The following is a 21,953-nucleotide window of genomic DNA, read 5'->3' on the forward strand; positions in this document are numbered from 1 at the left end:
CTGGATGAACCCACATTTGGCGGAACATTTTTTCCGCATCCGCAGTGAAGACGTACTGCGGCATCCGGAAATTCAACACGGTGGATAGCAGTGGTGGCTGGACCGTGGGACCAGTGTGAAGGACGTCGTTGAGGGAAAGAGCACCGGTTCCCTTGCTGCTAGCATCGTAGACAATTCGAGTTTTTGTTGTACTGCTTTCCGGGCGATGAACAGCATGGTGAGGAAGGAAATATTGTGGGCCCGCGTCGCGTGAACCAACTTCCATGTGCCCTAATCGTTCGTACTCGTCCATGAATTTTACGTAGGCGTCTTGCAGATCCTTGTCCCGAACAAACCGCTTCTCCATAAGCAGCAAACGTCGAACTGCTTGGTCGAAGGCGTCACCCAACAGGGGAGCCATCGATTCCCGGAAGGGCAAGCGGACAATGTATCGGCCCTCAGTATCCCGTGACACGGTTTGCAGAAAGTGGTTTTCAACATCCTGTTCAACTGGGGAGAGAGACTTGCCAACGTCAAAGTTCTCTACTTCCCACATCTTCTCGAGTTGAACGTTTAAATCAGCTTCAGTGGCCACATGGCATGCCACCGTCTTGACCATGTTTGTTGAATACTTGCCGCATACGACGTAACCAAGCAAAGTTTTCTGCAACGTAGTATAATTATCAGCCAAAATCATTTGATTCTATCAGCATGAAGAAAAGTTCGGCCCCAACAATCAAATCCACTCCATGGCTAATATTGAACTTTGGATCCGCCAATGGTAAATTTCGTGGAATGTTCCACCGCGAGATATCAACATGGCAACTAGGAAGACTCACAGTTAGTTTCGGGAGTACTAAACAATCTATATCCTGTACGAATTTTCCGAATCGAGAAGCGAGAGCAACCTGCACTATAACTATAACGTACACTGACTGTTGCTTGACCAATTCCGCTTACGGGTATATTGATGCGAGTGCGTTTCAATCCCAACTTCGGACATAATGACTCCGATATGAAGTTGGATTGTGACCCACTGTCGAGCAAGGCTCTGGCATAGTGGCCAATACCATTGGCGTCCTGTACTCGTACTAACGCAGTGGATAAAAACACCATTGTTTCTCGAGGTTTGGCTATCGGATTGGGTAATATCGTGCTATCTTAAGAGCAAGAAGGAAGTGGTTCATTAGATTCAGACGGATAAACCGACGACGAGAGAGAGGGGCTATTAACGGCGCGCGAATGCGGAAACGATACAACTACCGACGACGACCCATTTGCCTGTGGTGAGTTATGTGAGTGCACCACCGATGGTGCTACCGATCTCGGAAACAAGTTTCCCGCATGTGGGACGATGTTATCTGCTGAACCAACTGCTATGCAAGTAGTGGATGTACAAGCCTCTTCGTCTACTACGCTCAGAACGGATGTAACGGGAGGAAGGTGTAGTAAGCTGTGGTGTCTCTTTGCACAGGTCCGACACAAGCTACTGCGACAGTCTTTAGCCAAATGACCTCCACGCAAACAGTTAATGCAAAGTTGATGCTTCTTGACAAAGTCCAATCGAGTTTTCGGAGATAGATTCAAAAATGACTCACACTGAGAGATTGCGTGAGGCTGTTTACAGTTGGGACACTTTACCACACGCTCAGAAACAACGTGAGAGGAAGATTTGCCACGGTTGGGCTTGATGGAACTTGTCACTGGTTGACTTAAGTTTGGCTTACACATCTGAAGTGTGCGTGACCGTTTCAAAATGAAGCTCAACAGGTCTTTATACTGTGGGACGGCATTTTCGTCACACTGTCCTTCCCATTCCATCAACGATTTATCGTCGAGCAAACCACTCAATCGCTCCACTACGAATGAATTCCAATGCGCTTCGGGCGCTTCCTATTTGTCTAAAATGCTCACATGTCGATTAAACTCATCAGCCAACTCGGCGAGGGCTGAAGCTGATTCCCTTTTTACGTTGGGAACCTTCAAAATCGCTGACATATGCTGCTTCACGAGAAAATTCAGGTTTTCATACCGGTCGCAGATCGTTTTCCATACGACGGGGTAATTATCTGCAGTGATCGCCAACGACGAGATCAAACGAGATGCTTCACCTTGCAATGAGCTGCGCAAGTAGTGAAGCTTCTGAACTGACGACAATTGTGTATTGGTGTGCACCAGAGATTTAAACAAATCACGGAACTCGACCCATTCATCCGATTTGCCTCCGAATTCAGTGATTTTTATTTCTGGAAGCTTCACTGAAATGGATTGGGTAGTATGTGGTACACTTCGAGATGGTGGAGGTAGATCGGGAGAAGATGGGTGTGCAGCAGCAGGGTGCGGTAGCTTGCTAACCAAAGATGCTTTCAGCTCAAAGTATAAATTTTGAAACTCCTGACGAGTCTCCGAGAACCCGTCCTCCTGATCCTCTAACGCTTCAATATCATCCTCCGTGTCCTCGAATTTATCCCACAAATGATCTAACCTTTCAATACGAATCGCTACTTGATTAACTTGAGTAGCCTCGAACGCTTCATTGAACTTCTGGATAAGTAAAGCAGACCCAAGTAAGTTCTCCCGTTTACGATGCAGATTTTTCAGTTGAACAGACTTCCGAATACATGATTTTTTGTTCGAACTCATCTTCATATAGTGTAGATTGAGAGTACCCACCAATTTCGATGCCTCACTTACGAAGTCCACGTGGTGATCGTAACCTCAACTTACGAAACAGGTTCAGATCCAGCGGACCTTCCGGAGTTTTTCTTCCTGGTGACTTGCAGAGCACGTGCGACGAGAGATTTGGAGCAGCCTATCGGCCAACGAGAGTGACGAGATCCAACGTGCGATTTCACCGACGGCTGAAGATCCGGAACGATATGCTTCTTCGAACGACGAGTGGGAATTCCTCCCGGGTTTCGGCACCATATGTTGTATGTTGACGGTAACGAAAGAAATTCAATCAGCCATAGATATCCAACTAATGAAGGTAAGCAAGGATGATTGCCAGACATTAGTAGAAAGGAATTACATTGAGATACCGCAATTCGCAAATAGGCGATTCGAATTTAGCGAACAGGGAAAACAGTCTGTTAGCTTTACAAGCTATGGATCCTACTCTGATGCAAAGGGCTGTGTAGGGGGATCTGACTTTGAAGTCAATGGCAAGACCTACGAGCAATCTGTCAGATTGACACCCCTAGAAATAACCAACACATCAGGAAACGCCATAGCCCAATACGAAGATAAAACAATAATGTTTCCCAATGGAATGAAGTGTGGGCTGCAGGCCGAGATGTGTGAGTTGGCTGATTGGGGATACGTATTTTGGAAAGTGCCAAAATGCCAGTCTGATCAGGGGAGACAATCTACAATATTCTCAGGTGTTGCTGATCTTGTAACATCTGAAGTTGACGGGAGAAATGTCTCATATGTGCAGTTGTCAAACTCTGGGTACGATTTCCAAATTAAACTCGAAGAGAGAACCACAGTCATATGTGGATACACGGCAAGATACACCGAGCACCCTAGATTGTTTGTAACTTTGATGCCGTCTAATGTAGTAAATTTTCCTGAGCTTGAAGCTGTTTCTTCCCGGGACGTAAACATGCTTAATTATATTAATTCTAAGATTGTTTACTCTATGCAGCACACAAAGATTCAGGTAGAAAAGTTATTCAGATTGTTTGAAAATGAGAGGTGTAAGATCCAGAACCGAATTACTGAAAACATGATGACTCTGGCTATGCTGTCTCCTAGGGACTTCGCCTTCCAATATTTCCATGAGGCAGGATATACAGCTGTCACAAGGGGAGAGGCTGTTCATGTCTCCAAATGTCAGCCTGTTGACGTCATCCCAATAAGAACTAGAGAGGGGGTCTGCTACGATGAATTAGTGGTTTCCTACAAAAACCGTACAATGTTCATGATGGGTAGATCTAGAATATTAACATCAGATGGTACTATTGTCCAGTGCTCAGGTGACCTCGGATCAATTTTCAACTTGAACGGTGTATGGGTGACCCAGACATCTGTTGGTCTCACCAAGGTACCACCACCAGCGATTATTAATCCAGATCCTTTGACTTATGTATTTGATACTTTGGATGACCTCGCATCTGGGGGGCTATACACGTCTGAGACGATTCAAGAGTATCAGAAGATTCTAATCTCACCGTTGGAGGAGAAGGTTGTATCATCAAGGATACAAACAGCTATGAGGGGAGGCGGAGATTTACCCAGCAACTACCGGTTCACAAATGGAATAGTGGAAACCGAGATCGACACATTGAGAGAGAAGTTAGGTGGTGTTTTTTCAGTATTTTCTTCTCGAATGATGTATGCAGGAAATTTATTCTCTACATTCTTATTTTTCATATTTATATTCAAAGTGATTGCAACAATTGTGAACACGTTTGTCAATCTTCGGTATCTCCGCAAAACACAGAACTGGTTAATCGCAATTCTGGTATGTTTTTTCGATTCCCTGAGTCATCTGATCATCAACGGTCATGCATTAGTAAAAAAAAAAAAAAAAAAAAAAATAGCACGTGCGACGAGAGATTTGAAGCAGCCTATCGGCCAACGAGAGTGACGAGATCCAACGTGCGATTTCACCGACGGCTGAAGATCCGGAACGATATGCTTCTTTGAACGACGAGTGGGAATTCCTCCCGGGTTTCGGCACGATATGTTGTATGTTGACGGTAACGAAAGAAATTCAATCAGCCATAGATATCCAACTAATGAAGGTAAGCAAGGATGATTGCCAGACATTAGTAGAAAGGAATTACATTGAGATACCGCAATTCGCAAATAGGCGATTCGAATTTAGCGAACAGGGAAAACAGTCTGTTAGCTTTACAAGCTATGGATCCTACTCTGATGCAAAGGGCTGTGTAGGGGGATCTGACTTTGAAGTCAATGGCAAGACCTACGAGCAATCTGTCAGATTGACACCCCTAGAAATAACCTACACATCAGGAGACGCCATAGCCCAATACGAAGATAAAACAATAATGTTTCCCAATGGAATGAAGTGTGGGCTGCAGGCCGAGATGTGTGAGTTGGCTGATTGGGGATACGTATTTTGGAAAGTGCCAAAATGCCAGTCTGATCAGGGGAGACAATCTACAATATTCTCAGGTGTTGCTGATCTTGTAACATCTGAAGTTGACGGGAGAAATGTCTCATATGTGCAGTTGTCAAACTCTGGGTACGATTTCCAAATTAAACTCGAAGAGAGAACCACAGTCATATGTGGATACACGGCAAAATACACCGAGCACCCTAGATTGTTTGTAACTTTGATGCCGTCTAATGTAGTAAATTTTCCTGAGCTTGATGCTGTTACTTCCCGGGACGAAAACATGCTTAATTATATTAATTCTAAGATTGTTTACTCTATGCAGCACACAAAGATTCAGGTAGAAAAGTTATTCAGATTGTTTGAAAATGAGAGGTGTAAGATCCAGAACCGAATTACTGAAAACATGATGACTCTGGCTATGCTGTCTCCTAGGGACTGAAAAATTCGAGTTATTGATTGCATTAGGCTAAACATTTTGTGAGCTACATTCCACATTTATCAGATTTAGAAAATTGCGCGTACAACAGAAATACCTTCTCGAACTTTTGAACGTTTTGAACGCTCAATGGCAACCCATTATCGCGCCAAACTTTAAGCTCGTTCTTCTCGAAAATATGAAAATGTCACGTGGTCCGGTCTTACTTAACACCGACCATATAAGATGATTTAATAATAATAAAAAAGAATAAAAAGAATAAAAGAATAAAAAGAGCGGTCGCCCTCGAATACTCGCAATGTTCGAGGAAGCGTATCCAGAGTTCGTCGGGAGGCTTGACCAAAACGCGATGAACGCGAGGCGTAGAGCGATTGTACGCAACAATATGCTCTCCCAAACGCAAGTCGACGAGATCAAGCAGCAGGTGCAGAGAGAACTAAGCTCCAGAACAAGCAGAGCAAGCGATGTGTCGAGACGAAGTTCAGTACGGCTGAGCAATTCATTCGCGAGTGGGGCACGCGAATCAGCACCAGTGGAGGCCACAGTACAACAACCCCCTGAGCCGGAAGATCCACAGCCAGATCAACAACTACTACGCGATCTGGTCTTCCATTACGACGAGGCGATCTCACAGTTCCGCGACACGGACCCTTTGTCGCGCCCCAGGATCCCGAAGTTGCAGCATTCCCGCAGGCTGACAAGTGCAGTAAAGCTCATGAACGAGCACGTTCTTCCGCTGCACTTGGTTGATGCTGAGAACATGGAGGAGCTGCAACTGAAAGTTTACTGTGCTGCTGTGGCGACCGCCAAAAGTTTAGGATACCGTATTAGGCCAAGAGGCGGACTGCTCCAACATCTCCGTGAAAGGCGTGAGCCTCCATGGCGAAGGAGATTGGAGCAACGGATCCTAAACAAGCGTGCCGCAATTGGAAGACTGATGGCGTACAAAAGAGGCAGCAGATCGGTGAAATTATGTCGCCAAGTTGCTGTGATCGTGCGGCCTACTGAACTTCGCCAGCTGGGAGCTCACCAGCTGACGGAAAAACTCGACACACTGGTACAGCAATTGAGCGTCCTTACAAAACGGCTGAAACGTTACTCTGACTCTGCAAAGCGCCAGGAACAAAATCGGATGTTCAGAGATAACGAGAAAGCGTTCTACGACCACATTAGCGACGAGAAGCCCGACTACCGCGAAGGTTTGCCAGATATTAGCGATGTGACGAACTTCTGGGCTGGTATTTGGGAGTCCCCAGTAGAACATCGCGACGGGCAAATGTGGTTAAGACGGGAGGAGGAGAGTTGTGGTGAAATTGGAGAGATGCCAGCTATCATCGTCGGAGAGAACGATGTCCGCGAAGCCTCGCGGTACCTGAGGAACTGGGCAGCACCGGGCCCCGATGGTGTCCAGAACTTTTGGCACAAGAAGCTGACCGTCGCACATCCAAAGATAGCTGAGTGCTTCAACAAGGTGCTACGTGACCCACACAACCTTCCTGAATTCGCCACCCGTGGCGTCACCTTCCTCCTCCCGAAAGACAGCAACACATTGAACCCATCAAAGTACAGACCGATAACGTGCCTATCGAGTCTGTACAAAATACTGAGCAGCATAATTACCGCCAAAGTTTCTGCTCACTGCGAACAGCATCACATCATCGCAGAAGAGCAGAAAGGATGCAGGAAAAATACGCATGGCTGCAAAGACCAGGCCATCATCGACGCAGCCATAGTCGGCCAGGCGGTATATAACCAGCGGAACCTAAGTATGGCCTACATCGATTACAGGAAGGCTTATGACTCCATACCTCACTCGTTTCTCGTCCGGGTATTGGAGCTCTACAAAATTGATCCCGTCGTCGTTAGGTTCCTGCAGCATGCGATGAGGCAGTGGAGTACGTCTCTGCACCTCAGTGATGGGGAAAATGTGTTGCAGTCTAGAACGCTGCAGATAAAGAGGGGGATATTCCAAGGCGACTCTTTCAGCCCGCTTTGGTTTTGTCTGGCACTGAACCCCCTCAGTAGAAACGGTCATGGCTATAAAATAAGGTATGGCGACGGCGCCCACGAAGAAGTGACCCATACCTTCTACATGGATGATCTCAAGGTCTACGCTGATTCACGTCAGCGTCTAGGTGTAGCTATCCGGGTTGTCGAAGACATAAGCAGGGACATCTGCATGGAGTTCGGCCTTGACAAGTGCCGCTGTGTCCATCTGCTGAAAGGGCAGCTTACCGAATCCGGAGGTTACGAGGTCTATGACGGCGAGTTCATAAGAGACATGGTTCGTGGCGAATCCTATAAATATCTTGGATTCCGACAGCTCACCGGGATTCGCCACTCCGACATCAAGACGGAGCTGCGAGACAAGTTCTTGAGTCGAGTGAACTGTGTCCTGAGGACTTTCCTCAACGCGGGGAACAAGGTACGCGCGATCAACACATTCGCGGTTCCCCTGCTGACCTTCAGTTTTGGTGTAGTCAAATGGAGCAAAACTGACCTAGAGGACCTTGAGAGGAGGATGAGGAAAGCATTTAAAGAGGCCGGAATGCACCATCCTCAATCGGCACTGGAGAGAGTTTCACTGCCACGCAAAGAAGGGGGACTTGGAATAGTCGACATATCTGCACTGTGTGTTGCCCAGGTACGACAACTGCGCGAGTACTTCGCAGAACGCGCCAACCAAAACGCGCTATACCGGGCTGTCTGCGCCGCCGACAGAGGATACAGCGCTCTGCACTTGGCGCAAGCGGAGTACCAACTCAACTGCAATCTGCAGACAGTGGAGGAGAAGATTGCAGCTTGGAAGCAGAAGGCAGTGCATGGTGCCCATCCCCATCAACTGGATCGGCCACACGTCGACAAGGCCGCATCTAATCTGTGGCTAACGCGTGGTGAACTCTCTTCAGTAGTAGAAGCCGACATGATAGCCATCCAGGACAGGATAATGCCGACGAGAAACTGCAGGCGGTACGTCTGGCATCAAGACGTTGATGACATTTGCCGGATGTGCCATCAACCAGGTGAAAACATAGAGCACATTATGGGAGGCTGTCCCGTTTTGGCCAACGCAGCCTACACCGAGCGCCACAACAACGTGGCCCGTATTGTTCATCGACAACTGGCGCTCCAATGTGCTCTACTGGAAGACAACGTACCAAACTACCGGTACCTGCCTGCACCTGTCCTGGAAAATGACCGTTTCAAGCTGTACTGGGATCGCACTGTTCTGACCGACCTCTCGATCCACCACAACCGTCCAGATATAATGGTTTACGACAAGAGCGACCGCAAAGTCACCATCATCGATGTCGCTATTCCACTGAACCAGAATCTGGAGGAGACCCACGGTCGCAAAATCTGCAAGTACCGACCATTGGCCGTGGAGCTCAAGGAACTGTGGGGGCTAAGGGAGGTCCCAAGAATTGTTCCAGTCGTTCTCTCTGGAACTGGAATTGTCCCGAAGACACTTCTGGAAGCGCTAAAGGTGTTGAACATGGAGAAGGAATTGGTCGGCATCCAAAAGTCGGTCATCCTTAGCACCTGCGCGATTGTCCGACAATTTCTCGGTCAGGACTGAAACAGCACGAGCATGCAGATACGTGCATCCCGCAGAGCCTAGTCCCCCTTTGGCATTCAGAAGCCCGGGGGCAGGTGAAAATTCTGGCTAGGTTCGCCTAGTTAAGAAGTGAGATAAGTCTGCCAAAAAATAAGAATAAAAAAAAAATGGGTGGGTTATATCTATGATATAACCGCAAGGTTGACGTGGGACTACCTTAGCTTAGTAATCATTTGTATGTATTGATTGAATTTTTGATTAAATGAAACAATTTCCGAATTCAATTGAATTCAATATATTTGCGTTGTGAGTAAAAAGTTTGAACAAATGCCATGTCTCTAGTGTCTGCACGATCTTACCAGGTACCTATGTTTAGGAGACCGTGTTAGGGAAACGCATTCGAGTCTGCACAAAGGCAAGCGAGTATAAAAGTACTCGCAGTTTGCATGTATTTGCAATGCCGATTTCCCCAGACACCTTGGTTTAGAAGTCTTTATAGGTAATCAGATTTCAGTCGGAGCAAAAATACTCCTGACCTGCATGAATTTGCAATCCCAATTTCCCTAGACACTTTGGTTCTGAAGCTTGTGTTGGGGAAACATATTTTAGTCGGAACAAATTGCCCTCGACTTGCATGTAGTAGCAATGCCAACTTCCCCACGCTCCTTGGATTTGAAATCTGTGAAGAGAAACGCATTTCGGTGGGAACAAAAGCTGCCCCTACTTTCATGTATTTGCAATGTCGGTTTCGCCAATGCTGCTTGGTTTTGAAGTCTGTGTTAGGGAACATATTTCGGAGAGAACAAAAGTTCCCCTACTGTCATGTATTTTCAATTCCGATTTCCCCAACGCTGCTTGGTTTTGAAGTCTGTGTTGGGGAAACCGTAAATCGGGCCAATCAAAACGAGGCAGTTAGGGCGTTTAGATAACGCTTAACATTTTACAGTTATTCAATTATTTATCTAATGAAAAATTACATTTTATTAATTGCGATAGATGCGTAGAAATATTCCCTATCAATTGTTGCAAACATCTTTCCGATCCAGTAGAAAATGTTCGAGTTATAAGCATTCGAAATCTTGCATTTTTTTCCTGCATGCTCAGTGTTTATGTTTTCATTTTACCCCCCTTATATTCCGGTTAGACGTAGTCCCACGTCAAAATCCCTATGCTAAATTTTAGCTCATTCGGACTTCATTTACTAGTGTCGCAGACGTTAAAATTTGACTTTTTTGAAGTCCCGGAGTGTCGATTTTTGGCAAAACTATTTTCTTGAGATGGTTTTTTCGAAAACATTATTTTCATGTTCACCACAACCATCGTCCCTCCCTATGGTGATTTTTCAATTTTTAAAAAACTCAAACTTTGACCGGTTGGCCCCACTCTCCCTTAAGTCCGATTGAGCAGGTATTTTACAAATGACCATTTTCATTGGCCCCCTAATGTACACTTAAATACATTGTAGCTGGATGTAGAATGCAACAGCCAAACGCAACATGATAAATCAATTGGGACCCTGTTTGCCGGTCCAGTTCTGAAGCTATTCAGTGTCAAACTGCGACGGTACAAATTGAGAATATTGGCAATGTTTTGGCTCGCAATCGACTGTCAGGTAGTGAATAACAGGTCTATAAATTCATTTCAAAGCCAACATGCCGAATGATACTATTAGCAGCTTTTCTGGAATAAAATTTGAACCAAATTTCAAGTATCTTCTGGTAGATTTTATATATAGGGAGCTCTCCGTTCGGTTCGAGTGGATCATTAATAGCTTTCTCGTTAGTGAATCAACTCATGGAACTTTCGAATATAAATAGCTTAGAAGATAAGTGCGGTTAATGCTTCAACTGTTGCGTAACTATAAACAAATCCTATTATCGACAGGACCATTCGATTAGGACACGCCGGTCATCCTGTTTTTTCTCAGTGACAACACCTGCAGTACTTACTAAGCTTCGAGGGCTAAAAGTGATCACCACCCCCTAAATCGTGAATCTTTCGTCGACGCTTCCCGGTTCCAGAAGAGTGAATGTGGAATAAATCCTGTGAAAAATGTACATTGGAAGAAATAAATCAATCTTGGACAGAGCGCATTTTGTAAACCCTTCACCTGGAGGCAAAACCTCCTTCCACGAGCAGTCAGCCAGACGTGCACATTATTTATCAACAGGAACAAATCCGGCACTTCCCGAATTCCCGCGTAAACACATGATTGGACACAGAAGCGAGTTTTTAGCACACATTCGTTTTTATTCAGTTGATTCTCAACATCCGGGCTGTCTCATTATTATTAAGGGACAACGGTACGTTCGTGGTTAGTATATAAGCGCACACTTAATTAAAACACTGGCCACAGGAAAGAGAGATAAAAAGGGAGCTATAACTGGCAACCGATTCTTGTTGATACCTAAAGCAATGTTTATTTTGCTATCGGTGGTTCTATTTTACTGTCTTATGATGAGTTGTATTGGTTCCCACAAGGATTGTGAATCAGCACAAAAAGGTATTAATGGAAATCTATGATATCTAAAATAAATAAATAACAGTTAAGTACCTACTGAGATATTGTAGTTGGAATGTTTAACAATTGCACGTGAGATTAGTGATTCCTTTCACTTCCCGTAGAGTATAAATATCACAAGAAATCCTAACTGATACAGTGTTAAACTTTGTTTTGCGTGTGCTCCCATCTAGCCTTTCATTTTGGGCGGATTTGTTGCGTTTTGATGTATTATGTATAGTTTGTCTTAATTCCGGTATCCTATCTACACAATGATACTCTAACTATCCGTAGCGAGTCAACTATAAATTACTAGAGCAGTATTTGCGGTGCATGGTAAAAACTTACTTCGCCATTATTCAAAACTCAAAAACAAAACCAGATTACGATGGTGTGTGGCGGTTGGTCAATTGGGGGGCCTAAATAAAATGGGGTCCATTCCGGAAGAGAGACACTGGGCAAACGAAGTGTGGGAGGCTGGCTCTACATGTGCAACTCGGACACATTGATATTGTTATGGTTCCAAGCCGGGAGTGGTGCCACCGAATTCCTTCGCCGCCAGGACAAAACCTTCACTATGCTTCTGAGCACACACACATGGCGGGGGCGGTGTGTCATGACGCGTAGAAGAGGGGGTGTTTTGTGAGTTGATGGTGGTGTTGTTGGTGGTGGTTGTGGTGGTTGGCGGAAGGGTAACAAATGAAAGAAAAGAAACACAGAACAAAATAAAACATATATAGACTACGTTTATTTGTACCACGCGCAAAATTCGATGCTTCGATGATCCATCTATTATATTCCAATGTTGCGCCACAGATGCTCTGAATGTGAATTTGGAAACATAAGTGGAAAAAAGAGGCGAAAATCGAGAAGCAAGTCCAACCAGAATTTTGTAAGAAAACAACTCAAAGCTAACCCGAAGCGCAAATAAAAAGGAGTTCAAAAGCGTATTCCAACGAAAAGTTAATCGAAGTCAATTCAAAATTATATTCCGATATTGTGTTCTATCACGATAATGCAGATGTTGAATGAAGTCTAGAAAATAAGTTTCTGTGGGCTTTTCCTCGTTTCTTGTACGATTTGAATGCAGTTTTCTGAGGCGAAGAATTGTGAATTCAGCGGAACAAATACTAACTCAAGTGTGTGTAATAAGTGTGTGTGAACATAAAATTTTGTTTTTAAGGTCTTATAAGTCTTATAAGTTAAGAGGTCCTAAAATGCTGGACAAAGGGTGGAAATTGACAATTCTCTTGCTCACGATTACTATTGCTTAACTTAATTCACTAAAAAAAACTATTGGAATGTCTCATTAAACATAATTTGTTAGTTTCTGCTCGGGTGACACGGTAATGTTTTTGTTTATATGATTGCTATTGTTTTAATCATCGACGAACTAATAAAGGAGAGTTGAGGGTAAGACGGAAAACAATCGATTTGACTAGTTGGCTAATGTTGATGAGTACTCTACAAACATGTTATTCTTTGATATTTGAACCAACCTATGACACTGGTTGGAAATGGAAATGTGAACAAAACTGTTAAAAACTATTTGAGCATGTGTTATGTCTAAACGTGCATATTGCCTTAAACTTTTCCAAAAAGACGTACATGACTGACAAAAAAAGTACCTTGTGGAAAATCAGCGACATAACAGGCGGCATCGAGCAGTCATCCCAAAAGACCATTTCCCAATTGATAGTGTGCGGCTAGCTAGAAATCACTAGCAAAAATCAATTCCACTCGCGTTTGTATGTCGCAAAAAAAAACTTTCGCGTGTCAGGCAATAGAACTACCGACAACAGAGTCCCACTTGCGACACAACTTGCGATCAAGTAGACCGCAAAGTGTTACTAGCGATACTGATCCAGTGAGAAAAAAAACTCTCTCGTTTGGGTTCGTCCTTCATTCGCCTCTCTCCGCTGGAAAGTTTCATGAATGCTACTAATATATTCTGGGATCAGTGGCGAATGATGGCTTTTGTAATTCTTTATGTATTATTCATTGTTCTGCACTCGTATGCGTAGCAGTAACTTACGATAGGTAGAAAGAGATTATGTGTGCGGTTCAAAGCTGTATGCAATCATTAAACGTCTGTTGTTAGACTCAGCTCGGATATGTAATCAACAGGCTTCTTTCCCCGCTTCGTTTATTTACTGGATAAAACAAATGTAAATTCACTTCATTTACTCATTTTTAATGATAGATTCATGTATGGTAAGTAGCATGACACGTTGTGGTTCATTGGATATTGCCAGATTTCCAAACACTGCAGATAACTAAATCGCATCTTTATAGAACAAATTCACTTGAAAACATCCGAAATTGGTTGAGGCACGACTCATAATTAATGTAGGATTATGTCAGGCCTTTTGTTTGCGTATTGATATTATAAAAATAAATATAAAATAGAAAAGTAATCATAATCAAATTTCTTTGTATCAGTGTTTGTTTTCGCCGGACAATTAAAACGGGTATTAACGTTTCTTCCCTGTTCTATGACTTCATCCTGAGATTTTAGAAATCATTTTTTTTCGATTTTCCAGACCGGGGTTCCCCCTTAATGTCACATTAAATCAGATACAACGCGGACTGCTGCAACTTGGAGCATGAGGAACGCTATTCACCGTTAAGAAAGACAATTTCCTGTTTTTCTGTGGAGTTTCTCGAAAGACAGACGCAGAATCTGAACGCTGTAGCGGACGATCGACGTTCGTGGAACCTGCCATCAAAATCCACTACCACTAACTCCAGTTTATAGAAATCGATTCCAAAATGTTCTGTTCATGCAACCACGTCGCAACAGAATATCGAGAGTTTCATGTCTTTCTTTCCACGATTCTGATGTCAGTGAAGGACTACAACAGATGTGACCTGACAAGGGCTCTTTTAAACAGTGGACCACAGACGAATCTAATCTCAGATTATCGCAACAACTCCGGTGGGCAACAAACCCCATCGTAGACTGGAATCTTCCAACCGACTTCGGCTGATTTAGTGACAGGGATTAGATCCAGTTTGTAGGCTACGGACGCGAGTTTCTACTGTTCGTCAACTTAGTATTTGTTTCGGTTGCAGCAGAAAAGATCAAATGAATCTTATTCCTAGTTCTCATGTAGCAGTACGCAACTCATTGGCACCACCAGATCGTGCGGTTCTGGACCATCAAGGAATTGGGAATGGGAATTCGCTCTTAAGTCCACTAAGTTTTTAATTGGTGAAACTTCTCCGACAACGTCGACTATCATTCAAGGACATGATCTCTGTCTTTTTTTTCTTGGCAGACTTTTGGTTTTATTTTGTAATCTAGGGACTTTCAACAATTTCGGCTGGTTCGTCACTTTTTATTTCCATTTGTGGAAGTCGGGAGAATTGAACTCGTGACCTTTAGCGTGAGAGGTATGGATGTTACCACTATACCAGATTGCCTCCGCTACTCTGTTTTTGTTCTACGCTCACCTTCGCCCACTGACACTCCTCTACAAGGACCCGGAAGAACTGGATGTACTGACTCCGGTTTACTTTCTCACCGATCCTTCACCGATAAATTGGCTAACACACTGGAAGCGTTGGTGAAGGGAACACATCACGCAACTTTACACTGTCAACCATCGTGCTTCTTCAGTAGCTGAAGGTCCGACAGATGGTCATCCTGAAGGAGGAAGACAAGGCACCAAACTCTTGGCCTCTCGGTCGTATCACGGAAGTACATCTTGGTCCGGATGGAGTGGTCAGAAGGGGGTCAGAGTGGTGACACTGAGGACATCACAAGGGATGTACAAGCGACCGTAGCCTTTTGTTAACCTGTTGCCGTACGAGAAGGACTCGAGTGGGCAATCGCCGACTACCTGCAATCCTACAATCATCCAGCGGAACTACGAAGGACGTGGAGTCACCTACATCCAACCATGAAGCGTAATGAGGTGCTTTCAATGGGCACGACAGTTTAAAACATTAAGTCAAGTTAATGTTGAATATATTTAGTACATTCAGTTAACAACCTTTGAAAGGTGTACGGCCTCAGCTAACTCGCGTAACTTCACTTTACGATCGTTCAAAACGAGTCGAAGCACTTGTTTGACGATTTCTGGATTCGTAGCCTCTTTTGGCTTTCCAGAGCGAAGTACATCTGCGGTGAATCCACTAAACCACCGATAAACTGTTGTTCTCGAAGAAGCAGAAGTGGAATAACATTTCGTCAACCATTGCACTGATTGTTCAGGAGTTTTTGCCTTAAAAAAGTAATGTTTGATCAAAATACGATATTTCTCTTTTTCCATTTTCTATACGAATGTTCAGGTATAGTGAATGTGACACTTAAATAAATGTAGTATGTGAACAAATAAACGAAATGTCATGAAACTTCACACATAAGCTAGTGATAGATGAACCTTTCGAAATGAATCTTGATCATTTTTAGAGGCACCATCTGTTGAAAAATTCCGGGACTTTTCAGCCGAGAATTTCAAATATTCACGCTGATCATTTTTCATTTTTTTAAGTTGGTACTCCAGCCAGTGGTTTTAATCCAGAAATACATATGCTGATTCAACTATGTCGAAAACACGGGTGTATGAATGGGCATAAGGAATTTAAAGACGGTCGAGAAGAGATGAACGATTTGCCACGTCACGGACGACCACCCACCTCTTCAGCTGATGAAACCATCGGGAAAATAAAGGAATCGTACTCGGAAATAGTCATTCAAGTCTGAGAGGGCTAGCCCGTGAATTGTGTATCTCTCACGAGGCCGTTCGGCAAATACTGGCTGAAGAAAAGAGCTCAATTTTCTCCAAAAATTTCATTGCAATCATATGGCTGAAGACATGCTTGAACGGTCTGAACCCACGTTCATCCAACGCATTTCCTATTTCCGAAACTCAAATAATCGTTTCGTGGGAACTATTTTGACAGTATTTAATACATAAAGACGAATTCGATGCGTGAACTGGAGGCAATTCCTGAATACAGCTATAAAAAGTGTTTTGATATCCAGTCATCAGTTCGTTGGAAAAAAATATATTTCTTTAGAAGGGTCCTATTTTGAAGGCGACAATAGAAATTTAGATGATTTTTGACATAGAACTACGTCTTTCATTTCTATACTGTAAATTCAAAGCTTCGGAACGAAAGCGTTACCCCGGAGACCGAGATTTTAAGGGTTAATAGCTCCTAAACAAACTGAACGAAATGGTATGATAAATACTTCATTCGAAAGATAAAATGTCTACGCGTTATATACTTGTTACGTTTGATCCAAAAACTTGTTTCAATAGCCTTAAAATTGCTTTCAAAACAGGCTATTGAAATCAACAATCGGTATATAAAGGAGCATCGCTCAGAAATCCACTCAGTTATAATGACTGAGTGGATTTCCGAGCGGTGCTCCTTTATATACCGATTGTTGCTCTGAATCTAAATACTGATCTTCTTTAATAGCCAAGTAGATTTTCAGTATCTCTTAGCTGAATAATATCTCCAACGCAGAACGAAACATCTTAGAGGAGGCAGAATGACAAAAGAAAATCCGAACTGAAACTATTGTGTGGTGGCGGCGGAGGTGAAAGCAAAAGCATAAATACCTTACCTTCAATTCGGAAATAATAATTGAATTCTCGAAAATTGAAAGAAGGATTGAAAAAAATCAAAAATAAGTCATTAACGATTTATCAATCAACCAGCTAGCGACAGGAAGGCAGCAAGGCTTTCCAAATGGTATTTCTTAAGGCCGAGTTGTTTAGTTGAGTTTTTCAAATTGTTTTTTTTTCAATGCTAGAAGCGAATTAATTGAGAAAGCTTAAAGCTACTGCTACTACTGATATCACAGAAGCTCCCTTCAGCTTAAAATAAATATGAAACAGATTTTAGAATGCATCGAAATTTCTAAAATGGCAACGACCGTTTGCGTTGTTTAGTAAACGCAGCTGAAGATGGTTGATTCATGATTCATTCCTGTTCTCGCGAGAACAAAACACGAAGTTCAACACAACAGCAAAATGAAAACTGAGGTTGGCCAGGGTGAGCACAATATTAAGAGAACGTTCAGTGACAGTCAACGACATGCATCGACAGATCATGACTATGATATACTTTGATGCAGATACTCATATTTAAAGATTTTTGTGATTTGAATAGTTTGCTCTAGAAGCAACTTTGAGCTATAGAAATAATCTTTTAGAGCCAATAAGTAACCAGATTACTCACACATCTTTTATTACTCGAATGAAGTAATCGACATACCACTTCGTTCAACCGACAAAAAAGAGGTATTAACGTTCAAAACTTCGCTCCCCCAAACGAAAAGCTCGCGTTTTACAAATTTTAAATTAACACCCCAGTACAGATTCAAATATGAAGTGAGGAAAAAATACAGAGGCATTCTTCACCAGACGGCATGCAAATCGACGCGGTGCCCCACCGAACAAAATTGCCCCATACTGTGCGAAATCTATCTTTCATCCTTCCTTAGAATCGAGCAAAACCGCTGTGTATGACATTAGCATTGAGAGAGACTACTGTCTCATAGTTGAAGCAAGACGACTTGAATGATGATGATGATGTTTTGAGTTATAGAGGATTGAAAATCCATCAGTTCATTCGCCTCTAAACTTGAAAAGGACCAATATGGAAAAGTAAACTCGGTCTTGAGAAAGATAATTCCGAAAGCCTCACTGCCGTCTGGTCGCTAGATCACTGATGAATTGTGAATACTGTAATTTGAAATCACGAATGGCTTGTTCATTCGCTAACTGGCAGAAAAGGGAAGACCAGTTATCGACTTTCACGTTTTAACTGGTCCGGCATGTAAAATGTCAAATAAAATCGAGGGGAACTTCAATGAATTGTTTGATTCGCGTTGATCATGGAACTGGATAAACAAAAGGATTCCAATGGAAGTTTCGCATTGAGTGCGACAACAGATATGAAATATAATTTGAGGAAATTATTTTTCTGTACTTTAATTAATGTTTTTGTCATCCGAAAATAATGTGAATTTTCATAACATTTCAAATTACGTTCGAATGCCCCTCACAGCAAATCTTCCATTTGAATATGGCGTCGGTTGTTTACAAAATTCTACTTTTAACTGGTCCAAGCACCAGTTAACGTTCACTCAGTTAAAAAGCAGACCAGTTAAACCAGGACCAGTTAGCGAACGATTTCTGCATTCTATTTATTAGATTCAGGAAAAATATGAAATAAAACCCTTTCACATAAAACCTCCTGCGAGTGCCTTATCGATTACAAAAAGAATAAATATTCTAATTAATATCCCTCGATAATTCTATGCAACGCATCCTTCCCATGAACCAGATACCAAACAATCTAAACAATGCTGTGCCGACAGTGGGACATGACCTCCAACCTATTATTTTAAACGCTTTAATATCCGTCATTAGCGACGATTATTGACTGAACTTGTTTGCATGTTAAATCTGTATGATAATAGACCAATGACAATGGTAGTAAACATATCGATCCGAGTCTTGATTTTACCGATGGTCGTTAGTCCAAGAACCCGCTAAATGCTCATATACCTTTTCTTAATTTGATGCTTTCATTCTTCTTAATCTCTCACGTGGTGATTTTATCTTGATTTCTGTTATCTCCTTTTGAAACCGAGGTATGGTTAAAAGTTTTGTTAATAGCATGCACTTTAGGGATGAAAAAAAACTACAAATCTATCTATTTTCTACTCTACGGTCAAAATAAAATAAAAAAAGGATAGGGACAAATTCGTGGTATGAAACCGGTGCATCAGGTATCAGGTATTGAATTAAAGAGACTTTAAACTCTGAGAGTTCATTCGTCTCTACCGGTGCATCGATTCCCTTGTCTAGTTATTACTCGTGGAAAGATAGCGTAATTTCAGAGAGTGGGAAAGAAAAATCAATGCACTACTACTGGGTTAGTTAGTGAGCTGTAATAAAAACCTGTATTTTTCAACTTTCATGTGCGTCGATATCGCAATGGTTACGTAGGTAACCGATATCTCCGGACTCGAGCTTTAGAGTTCACGCGATGGCGGATGGGATGAAAATGTGAAATTAAGAATTACCAATACGATACTTGCGATTGTGGAATGAAATAAGGTGGTGATGGGGAATCTGCGATTTTGAACGAAAAGGTTATTTTTTTCTCTCAATAATTTGATTTGTCTAGTTCGATGTAAAATTCTTTATGGATTGTTATTTGACGCCAAATATTGATTCAGCGTTACGTTTCCCGCTGTGATGAAATATTTTCAAACCAATTTTGTTAGTGGAACTGAGTCAAATTAAAAGATAGAGAAAATGGAGTGGGTTAGAAATGATAAATCGAACAGAAGTTGAACTCAAGGCTCTGGAAGCGGTATTACCAATTGTGTAGAGTAGAGAATAATAATAACAAAACTGAATATTCTCAAATTTAATTCACAGCACACAACATTACACACACAGAAAAAAAATATTCCAAACAAGTTTCAAGTCGGATAAAACATTCCAAATAAAAGTAGAATAAAAGAACCGTCGAAAAGACAGATATTTCTCATATTACAAAGATAAAATAGAATAAGCTATACGGAAATAATGCATAATTCATTAAAAACCATCAATCAACACTAAGCTTGAAACAAAATAACAACAGACAAACAAACAACGTCAAAAGCGAAGGACAGAAAACAAAGAAGGAAAAAGGACCGGTATTCACGCGTTGGATTGAAGGAAAGGTTTAGAGAGAACTAGATAGAAAACATATATAAATACATAAAATTGGACCATTCGAATGTAGTTTATGATCTAGGAAGGTAGAATCAGTAATAGGAACACAACTAGAAGGAAGTAGAAACCGAAAAGTACTGAACACAGCTTGAAAAACTCCAATAACATTGAAATGACGCCTCTGGAATGTTAAAACCTAACAGATCCTAGTGTAGAGAGATTAGTAAACTGCAATTGCGTGTTTGCTTGAGTTTGAGAATCCGAACATAACTGTTAACTCATTTACTGTGTACGGGGCGTCTTCTCTATCGAGTTCTGTTTGTACGATGATTGGGAGTTTTGCGTGGCTGAGGATTGTAAGGTTGCTGGAGGATTGAAAACGGGTCACTCATCTTTGGTATGTTTTCGTCTTACGGTGAACAACATTTGGCAAAATGGAATGGCATAATAAAGCTGTGGCAATACTTACGAAGAGCGCGATTCCTTCATGGGATGTGGTGGAGCCACCTCTTTGTTTCGATTTTTTATCCTGCGGGAATGGGAGAAGAACGGAACGATTTACAGTGATATTCGACTTTAGGGTCATAATTATGCGAAAAACATTCATGTGTAAAACTTATTCTACGGTTTTCACCAGCATTTACTTGATTCGGGCTACCTATGATCACTGTCGCCTTGGCCCTCACTTTTCTTCACAGGTTTCATTTGAAAAAATACTTCAACTTGACTGATATCTTTGGCAAACTTGAAACAGGTAGTTGACAGTCTATTAACCAATCTAATACATTAAAATGGAACAACTGTGTTTTGCGAGTGGATGTGAATCGACTTTACTTACACTTTGGCTACTATATCGGGCAACAATGCCGTTGTTGGAATCAGGAACAATCCCAACCAGAATCCGGGCGATGAGAAAATCATATCGTCCATTCCGGTGAATACCGCTCCCACCGGTAACATTGGCCAGATATTGCTATTGGAATGGGCCTCAATTAATTAACAGAGAAGCAAAAAAAAATATTTCAACGACTCACCTATAAATAAATATAAACATAAACCACAGCACCATCGAGCCCCAGATGGAGCAATGCGTCAGCCACGTCCAGGAGTTCGTCACAAGACCAGCCTTCAGACATACCGTTACAACTACGTACTAATGGAAGGGAAAATATTAGAAACACGCCCAAACCAATTTGGAATCAATCTCAACGCAACACTCACAGTATAAACTATATTTCCTAACACTAAATAACCACCGTCGCGGCCGTTCCCCCAGATCACGTCCCCCTGGTAGGAAAACATTGACAGCCAGTATAAGAAAACCGAGTGGACCAGAGCGTTGATGATCCAGTACCAGAATACTTTTACGTTGAATAGTTGGGCACTTTGGGATGGTTCGTACAGCCTTGGTTCTCTGCGAATGTGCGGAAAAAAGTTAGCATTATTATCATCATCATTTATTGTGTCTTACTTTAACATCTGCTCCGCAGAGGTCACTTTATCGAAGAGACCCATCGCAAAGGGTGGCAATGCAGTGAAGAACACATTGTATAAACCGATTGTCCATCGTTCGAACAAAATTTGGCCAGACCTGAAAATAGAGACAGCAGAGATCGAGTGTTTATTGTCTTTTCAACGATCAGAGTTTACACGTAAGAATATTGAAATTGGAAAACAATTTTTGTACCATT

General features: G+C 42.4%; 1 protein-coding gene across 17 annotated transcripts in view; it reads right to left on the reverse strand.

The window, feature by feature from the left end:
- LOC129768389 (probable phospholipid-transporting ATPase IA) overlaps nt 1-21,953 on the reverse strand; it is a 250,423-nt gene that overhangs the window by 38,533 nt on the left and 189,937 nt on the right. For 10 of the 17 annotated variants that reach the window (XR_008741669.1, XM_055770015.1, XM_055770007.1 and 7 more), the window contains 6 exons: nt 21,734-21,853; nt 21,484-21,676; nt 21,297-21,415; nt 21,101-21,235; nt 20,732-20,791; nt 19,495-19,566 (listed from right to left, as the gene is read on the reverse strand). Coding sequence is in view for 15 of the 17 variants with exons in the window: in XM_055770015.1 (XP_055625990.1) it covers nt 19,495-19,566; nt 20,732-20,791; nt 21,101-21,235; nt 21,297-21,415; nt 21,484-21,676; nt 21,734-21,853 (699 nt within the window). In the remaining 2 variants the exon portion in view is untranslated. Of the gene's footprint in view, nt 1-11,030; nt 11,107-11,230; nt 12,147-19,494; nt 19,567-20,731; nt 20,792-21,100; nt 21,236-21,296; nt 21,416-21,483; nt 21,677-21,733; nt 21,854-21,953 lie in introns of those variants that run through there. The other 7 variants (XR_008741670.1, XM_055770008.1, XM_055770011.1 and 4 more) reach the window with 4 other exon arrangements.

The sequence above is a fragment of the Toxorhynchites rutilus genome, chromosome 2, assembly GCF_029784135.1.
Source record: "Toxorhynchites rutilus septentrionalis strain SRP chromosome 2, ASM2978413v1, whole genome shotgun sequence".
Classification (NCBI taxonomy): Eukaryota; Metazoa; Arthropoda; class Insecta; order Diptera; family Culicidae; genus Toxorhynchites; species Toxorhynchites rutilus.